Genomic DNA, 8634 nt, shown 5'->3' with positions numbered 1-8634 from the left:
GACAGGGAGACATAGTGGAGTGGTAACGCATGCGTGTGCAAGCAGTTGCTTCCGACGCCACTGGGTACACTGCAGCATCCACCTAGAGTCTCTTGCTGCCAAGGGAATGCCTGACAGCTTGAAAGATGTTTTGGACATTACAGTGAAAATGGTTTGTTAAAGCAAGGCCCCTGAACTCTCATGAACTCTCATGTATTTTCTAAAGTATACATTGAGAGAAGAGCTTAAAGTTTACTGACCATAGTTTTCGCTTGTCTGACCGCTTGCATGATGACAAGTTTCTCAGACGACTGGCCTCTGGGTGATGTTTTTTCTCACCTGAATAATCTGAATCTAGGATTACAGGGATTCTTCGCAGCTATATTCAATGTACGGGACAAAATTGAGGCTATGATTAAGCAGTTGGAGCTCTTTTCTGTCTGCATTAACAAGGACAACACACAGGTCTTTCAATCTAGAGTTAGCCATCCCCGAGACTGGGTGTGGTAACTAATATGTCTACAGTTTAGTAAAGATGCTGAGGCCCACCTGTTTTGAGCCACAACATTTTTTAATTTGTTGGGTTTGCCTGTTTTGGTTGCATGTTATTTTGGCATTAATACTTGTTATATACCAGTTGAAAAACAATGTAAAAAAAATAAAATAAAATAAAAGCTTTAATACAAATTATTTGAGTTGCTGAAAAGAGCCTGTTGCTAAATATCCGAGGGTGGATTGCACTTGGATCTGCACCTGAATGACACATTTTAGCCTTTTTAAGATAGGTGTTAAATCCTCACAATAATCCTGTAAGAGTGGTTTTAGGAAAAGACATGACAAACCAATATGTACTTTCTGCCTGGGCCACTTAAGGACATTCAGAGACTTGTCCAGAAGCCACTCCAGACTTGTCTTGGCTGCTTGGCTGTGTGCTTAGGGTTGTTGTCCTGTTGGAAGGTGAACTTTCGTCCCAGTCTGAGGTCCTGATCGCCCTGGAGCAGGTTTTCATCAGGGTTCTATCTGTACTTTTCTTCGTTCATCTTTCTCTCGATCCTGACTAGTCTCCCAGTCTCTGCCGCTGAAAAACATCCTCACAGCATGATGCTTCTACCACCATGCTTCACCGTAGGGATGGTGCCAAGTTTCCTTCAGACGTGACGCTTGGCATTCAGGCTAAAGAGTTCAATCTTGGTTTAATCAGAACAGAGAATCTTGTTTCTCATGGTCTGAGAGTCTTTTAGGTGCTTTTTGGCAAACCCAAAGTGGGCTGTCATGTGCCTTTTACTGAGGGGGAGCTTCCATCTGGCCATTCTACTATAAAGGCCCTATTAGTGGAGTGCTCCAGAGATGGTTGTCCTTTTGGAAGGTTCTCAAAGAGGAACTCTGGAGCTCTGTCAGAGTGACCATCAGGTTCTTGGTCACCTCCCTGACCAAGACGCTTCTCCCCTTCTTGCTCAGTTTGCCCGGGCAGCCAGCTTTGGGAAGAGTCTTGGTGGTTCCAAACTTCTTCCATCTAAGAATGATGGAGGTCACTGTGTTCTTGGGGACCTTCATTGCTGCAGAAATGTTTTGGTACCCTTCCCCAGATCTGTGCCTCGTCACAATCCTTTGTCTGAGCTCTATGGACAATTCCGCCAACCATATGGCTTGGTTTTTGCTCTGACATGCACTGTCAACTGTGGGACCTTATGTAGATGGTTGTGTACCTTATCAAATCATGTCCAATCAATTGAATTTACCACAGGTGTACTCCAATCAAGTTGTAGAAACACCTCGAGGATGATGAATGGAAACAGGATGCACCTGAGTGCAACTTCGAGTCTCATAGCAAAGGGTCGGAATGCGGAAATATGGTATGTTTTCTATTTTGAATAAATTTGCAAAATTGTCTCAAAAACCTGTTTTCGCTTTGTCATTATGAGGTTTTGTGTGTAGATTGATGAGACATTTTTTTATTTAATTAATAATAAGGCTGTAATATAACAAAATGTAGAAAAAGTCAAGGGGTAAGAATACTTTCCGAATGTACTGTATGTGATGTGCAAAAGACGCTGCTGAATATGGTGGCCAGATGGAACAACTCCATTCTGCAGAACAGCAATGTTGGCCTTTACGCCTACAGGAGGGAGCTGTTGAGGATAGTGGCTTGTTGGGGATTTTTGTCTACTCATTTGACATAGGTTATATTTGCCATTGCTAAAGCAACTTTAATTGTCCTAATGGTCCTCTCTGTGAAGTTATATTTTTTATTTGTACTGGTCAAGCGACAACTGAGCGAGCCAAATAAAAACCTTCAGGTGCAATATTGATAAATGAGGCCCCTGGGATTTTCACACGACAGAGTCTAGGGTTTACCGACAACGGTGCGACAAAGGAGAATGGCAAGAATCGTGCAAGCTAACATGCAGTCCACAAACAGGAAAATGACAGCACAGTACAGCAGTGGTGTGCAGAACGACATTTTAGAATGAACAACTCGATTGTCCTTGTCATGGATGGGCCAACCAGAGAAGGTTCCACTCCTATCAGCTAAAAAGAATAAGCGGCTCCAGTGAGCACGCGATCACCAACACTGGACAATTGAGGAGGGGAAAAACATCCCCTGGTCCGACGAATCCCGGTTCCTGTTGCGTCATGCTGAATGCTGTCAGGATTTGGAGTAAGTAGCATGAGTCCATGGCCCCATCCTGCCTGATGTCAACAGTACAGGCTGGTGGGGGTGGTTTAATGGTGTGTGGAATGTTTTCCTAGCACACATTAGGTACCTTGATACCAATTGAGCAACCTTTCCATGACTTGTGCCTAGTTAAATAAAGGTTAAATAAAAAAATAAAATGCCTTGAAGAATTCAGGCTGTTCTGGAGCAAAAGGTGGGAAGGGGTCGACCCAGTACTAGATGGGTGTACATAATAAACTGGCCACTGAATTTATATAAAGCACAGGAAAATCTAGTTTTTGACTTATCTGGGTCTTGAAGGCAACAAGTTATTTTCATTATATAAGATCCTCAGCGAGACAGGTGACATGGTCGTGGCTGAGAGATGGAAATAGGACGGAAGGCATTGACAGTCCCCATAGACACTACCTGTGGGTGTGTGTTAGCTGTGCGTGTAGTCATATCAGCTCTCTGTTTGTCGATGAGTGCCAAAGGCATCTTAAATCAACAGACACAGGCATGATAAATAAGATTAGATTTTTTTTATCTAGGAGAAACTCACACAAAGAAAAATGAACATGACATGCTTGTCCACATAGTTTTTTTATTAACAAATATATAAAAATCATTACTAGGTCAAAGTAGTTTCCCTAAAATGTCAGTCTTATTGTGACCACAGATAGCAATGCACTGTTGTCACTGCATATTATCATATTGACACAGATTGCCATATCTAGAGACAAATGTTTTTTTCCACACCCTTCTGTCACTGTCACTTAAACCTGGAGTCAAAAGGGAAACAGAGCACTTCAACCACCTCTAAAAAAAACTCTAAAGTCACAGAAAACACAGTCAGACAATTATCAGTTTCCAGTGGAGGTTAGACCACAAACTTCAGTGACTTATTGTAAATCTGGAATGAGTTAAGTAGGCACACAATGTATCAGTAAACGCAAGGTGGTACTACCTGAACTCATCATCCTAGTGCCACTCCCATATAGACTTTCGGTGGGGAGGAGTCAGTCGTCTGCATCCCAAATGGCACTCTATTCTCTTTATAGTGCACTTTTGTCCAGGGCCCGCAATGGGAAACCCATGGGTCTCTGGTCAAAAGTAGTGTACTACATATTGAATAGTATGTAGTCGTGCACACCACATAGGGAATAGTATGAAAGTGTTTGCACTCACTACTGTAAGTCGCTCTGGATAAGAGTGTCTGCTAAATTACTAAAAATGTCTCCATGACTCGTGTCACAGCAGAGGCCCAAGCCAATTAACAAGCACCCTAGAGATTGAACCTGCTCAACGCCAATGCCCTCACAGGGGAACGAGGCTGACTGGGGCTGGAGGCATTAAAACAGATATTGTACAGAGATAGACCCACACACAGCACACCAATGTTAGCAGCTAGCTAATCATGAATCCCTATTAAATATGTGGTACATTAAGGCATTACTTAAATCTTATATCCATGAATGTAGAGGCCTTAGCAGGGGAAATAGTCTGACCTGGGCTGGAGGAGTACAAATAGATACACCCACACACAGCTAGATAGCAGGGATGATTGGCTATCTACTGAACATGCTGTATTTATTCACCCTCTCTCTGGTCAAGAGAAGACCAAAGATTGAGGCCTTCACAATGGAATGAGAATGGGGCTATAGGCATGGAGGCAGCATACAGATACACCCACATCACACTAATGCCAGCAGCAAGCTAATCCTGACTCACTACAAAACATGTGGTATATCAATGTATTAATTCCTCATTTGGTGACATGTCATCTTGTCATCAATGTCATCAAGACATGTCATCAAAACATGTCATCTTATATCCATGACTGTAGAGCCCTCACAGGGGACTGACAACTTGGGTCGGAGGAATCACACAGACACAGATAACACCCACATAGACACAGCACACATCTAGCTATGTAATACATAGCTAATGATAGCTAATACAAGAGTATTACTTCACCATTTGGCCAACTAAAGTAATCTCATGTCCACAAATGAAGAGATGAGTGAAAATGGCATGACAGGAGGGTTTGTTAAAAGGGACTTCAATGTGATTTGAGTGTGCGAGCGAACTGTAAAAACTAAAGAAACCAAATTGTCTCATGTAATGCAGATTTACATTTTTGACAGTTCAGATTACGACTTTTAAACATCTCCAAACATTTCAATAGTGCTCAGTTGCATGTGCTTTAGACCATTTTACTGACAAATAGTGGTTGTCCATAGTTCTATTATAGGCTTTTCTTACTGTGCACAAATAGAGGCAACTGAATCTAAAATATCAAGGAATAAATTTACTATCATTATAACCCTATTTGTCATAACACATTATCATGAGACTACATGGAGACTCAAATGAAGCATTACCCTAATGCTCTCCTTAACACCGTTCCCAGCATTAGGAAGACTCTTGTTATTCTTGGAGATGGTTAATTGTTCAAAGAATGTCTCCACTGAAATGGTGTCTGACATCTTGATTGTATGAGGGAGGCTACCGTGAAGCTGTGTCGGAATGTCTTACAGGAAAATCTGTTGCCAAAGCACAGTCACTTCGTCAGTCTTTCCCAATGTGCTAGATGGCCTCCACACCCTCCCGAGTCCCTAGCGGTGCCCTAAGTAAGAGTGAAAAATAGTGGGCATACATCCTCATATCACTATTTCACACGGAGGCGTGGGGCGCAAAAACTCCACCCATCACCGCTACTAACAACGCAATGCTAGCTAGCTAATGAAGACTGTTGTGCTGCAGGTCTTTGGAAGAGAGTGATGATCCACATTTAAAACATGTCAAAACCCTGCGAGAGTTTCAAGGGAGTCCGAGACATTCTTTGTGACCCTATAAAAGACACGGGTCGATCTGAAAGACTGTCAGTACAGTAATAAGGTGGGCCAGCAAAGAAAGAGAACACAAGAGGCCTTCAAATCCTTTTGGTGGAACTGGAACTATACTCAAGAAACAAAATCTGATTCTAGAACACACTTTGTAACACACTGAGAAGCAAACATGAGAGGAGCTTCCTATTCCCAGAAATCCCAGTCACTGCAGGTGAGCGGCTCTCGTAGCAGTACGCGGGTCCAGAGCCCCTCTCCCTCCCGGTGTCGCGGTTCCTCGTACAACAACCGTGGACGGTCCGGGCACCAGGGCGGGAATTTGTCATCCGCCGTGGAAATCGGCACAGAGATACACCAGCAGCATGCCAACGAGAAGGAGGAGATGCAGGAGCTGAACGTGAGGTTCGCCGGCTACATCGAGAAGGTTCAGGCCCTTGAACAGAGGAACGCCCAGCTGACTGCAGAGCTCGCCTCCCTACAGGGCCGCTTCAAGGGAGGCCCCACCGGCATCGGAGAAGAGTATGAACTCAAGTTCAAGGAGATGAGGGAGCTGATTGAAGCTTTGACCAATGAGAAGGGAGCTGCTGATATCGAGAGGGGATACATTGAGGAGGAGGTGGAGGTGTGGAGGCTGAAACTGGAAGAGGAGCTGTCACTGAAAGGTATGTTACCAGTCCCACACTGATCACTGGCTGGAGAGATCTACTGATCTCGATCGTCTTCCATATTGACATTATTGTATGATGATATAAACCAAATTTCCATGAAGAACGCAGGATTTCTAGCTATAATTTTAGTCATTGAATAATCAAAATGCCAAATTTGATGACACAATGTTTCTAGACATGCCATTGGTTGATTGAGATTGCTTGTACTCGTACGGGTGTACGATCAGCCAACATTTTGTCTACATACACCAAGTGAACCTGATCGCAATACTATAATAACATTGTTGTAATGTTTTAAAACATCTACAGAGGAGGCAGAGATGATCCTGAGGGAGTTCCGTCAAGACGTAGACAATGCCACCCTGCAGAAGGCGGAGCTTGAAAAGCGTGTCGAACAGCTGGTGGCCGAGATCGAGTTCCTCAAGAAGCTTCACGACGAGGAAGTCGCCGACCTCATGAAGCAGATCGAGGACTCCAAGGTGACTGCGGAAATTGACGGTGACCGTCCAGACCTGGCCGCATATCTGCGCAACATGCGTGCCGAGATCGAGGCTGTGGCGGCCAAAAACGTACAGGAAGCCGAGAAGTGGTACAAGGGCAAGTTTGAAAACCTCAAAGAGGTTGCCGGCAAGAAAGAAGAGCAGATGAAGTCGATTAAAGAAGAGATCACCACTTTCCACAACCAGGTGACAGACCTCCAGAACCAGATTGATGGGCTGAGGGCACGCAACATGGCCCTGGAGCAGCAGCTGGAGGACATGGAGATGGCCCACATGGATAAGGTTGGAGGCCTGGAGGGCATCATTGCCCAGCTGGAAAACCAACTCTGCGAGACCAAGCTGGAGATGGGCAAGTACCTGGCTGACTACCAGGAGCTGCTGCATATCAAGCTGAAGCTGGATGCTGAGATAGCCGTCTACAGGAAGCTGCTGGAGGGAGAAGAGAGCAGACTGGGGATCTCGGCAGGGAAAGAGCCAGAAGTTTAAGGTGGGTTGATCACCGATGGATGGGTAACTGAGGTGTCCTCAAAGTCTAAGTGATGCTTTGATGTAGAGAATGAGTTACAGTGAAAGTTGTGTGACTGACTGGATGGCTTTATGGCTCATTGTGATGCTAAGGCTTAAAGGAAAATGTGTTGACATCAGAAAATGATTTGAATATTTACTTGCAACACTAAAGCACAGTTCACACTTTCAATACTGCATAACTGAAACATTTATTATATTTGTAGGTGTCCAAATATAATTTGAGACAGAGAACTTCAAATAAAAAAAAGGTACCCACCTTATTTATAATTTCCAGTCATTTTCAATTGTGCTGTGTATCACTCAGGCTATGTACCCTGATTCAATCCTCCATATGAAACCTACTTCTCCATGTAGGAGCGGTCAGAGAGGACCACCTCAGTGTGGAGACCCACACAGCTGCCAGAATGTCTGCCTGAGCACCCTACCGTATCTCCCACCCGTCAGCCCTCTCAGACTTAATTGCCTGTCAACTTCTCCCTCCACAACCCCAGCTCTTCCCGTCCAACCCTTTCAACAGTCCACACTCAGACCCTCAGCACCCTACCTTCTCCCAAAGTCCTACCCACCACAGCTTCCGCTCCCCTGACCAGCCCTCGTCATCGGTCGCTCCCATTCCTGTCAACCTCTCTCGGACATTGGAGCACCCTTCTCATGCCCTGCTACTGTATGGTTAACTCCTCAAACAAAAACATTCCCTTTATTTTAATTTAAACCTTGTGACTCACCCATTATATGTAAGATAACTAAAGCTGTTTACATAAATGTATACCCACTACTACATAATAAATAAAGCTTAACTTGAGTGCATACAACAGCTGTGTTTTGTTTCTGGTAATCATTTTTAATCTCCTAATAGTTTCCGTCTAAAAATGATGTCTGGGTTTGTCAGAGATATAAGAGCTCCCAACCACTTTGTATTAGAATACCCAAAACCTGACTAGAAATTGTTACTGCACACTCTGAAATGTGGGGAAACACTAAAACCTTTCCACTCACACGAAATAAAATCATCATAAATATAAAGATAATGTTTATTACTTTGAACAAATGCATATATTTTTTTAATGTACATGGTAAGATTACACAAAGTCAACCAGGATGGTCTGTCAGAACAGGAATTAAAAGATTGTTAGAATACTGTTACTGCATCAAATGCTTGTTTTATGCAACAGAATAGTTTTTTTTAAAGAACACCCATCTGTGTTTGGACTGAAAGTGGGCCTCAGGGAGATTTAACACAGACAGAATATTTACATGGTCTTTGGGTGATAAGCCTAACAAGACCGCATTCCATAGCATGAGTTAATGTTTCTGTACTGGGTACCAAGGGGAGAAGGCCCAGGGCCAGAACCTGGTCTCAACATAATGAGAAGTTTTTACAGCCGATACTGTTTGCGGAGAATTATTAGTATCCTTCATATGAATCCTAACCTTGTGACCAATTCCATACATCT

The 8634-nt window shown here is 43.6% G+C and overlaps 1 protein-coding gene across 1 annotated transcript; it reads left to right on the top strand.

Moving 5' to 3' along the window:
* The first annotated feature begins 5656 nt into the window (after nucleotides 1-5656).
* On the top strand, nucleotides 5657-7578 carry LOC135518585 (vimentin-like). The gene is made up of 2 exons (XM_064943746.1): nucleotides 5657-6146; nucleotides 6462-7578. Exons 1-2 carry the CDS (start codon nucleotides 5657-5659, stop codon nucleotides 7136-7138), a joined length of 1167 nt encoding a protein of 388 aa, XP_064799818.1. The 3' UTR covers nucleotides 7139-7578.
* Nucleotides 7579-8634: the final 1056 nt, after the last annotated feature.

The sequence above is a fragment of the Oncorhynchus masou genome, chromosome 28, assembly GCF_036934945.1.
Source record: "Oncorhynchus masou masou isolate Uvic2021 chromosome 28, UVic_Omas_1.1, whole genome shotgun sequence".
Taxonomy (NCBI): Eukaryota; Metazoa; Chordata; class Actinopteri; order Salmoniformes; family Salmonidae; genus Oncorhynchus; species Oncorhynchus masou.
Note: the sequence above shows the minus strand (reverse complement) of the source record. Positions and strands in the feature narration are given on the sequence as shown.

Bases quoted from the DNA above. Each gene is read 5' to 3' on its own strand.
- LOC135518585 (XM_064943746.1), top strand. From the start codon at position 5,657: ATGAGAGGAGCTTCCTATTCCCAGAAATCCCAGTCACTGCAGGTGAGC. The intron at 6,147-6,461 runs GTATGTTACCAG...AAACATCTACAG, and splicing joins AGAGGAGCTGTCACTGAAAG to AGGAGGCAGAGATGATCCTG.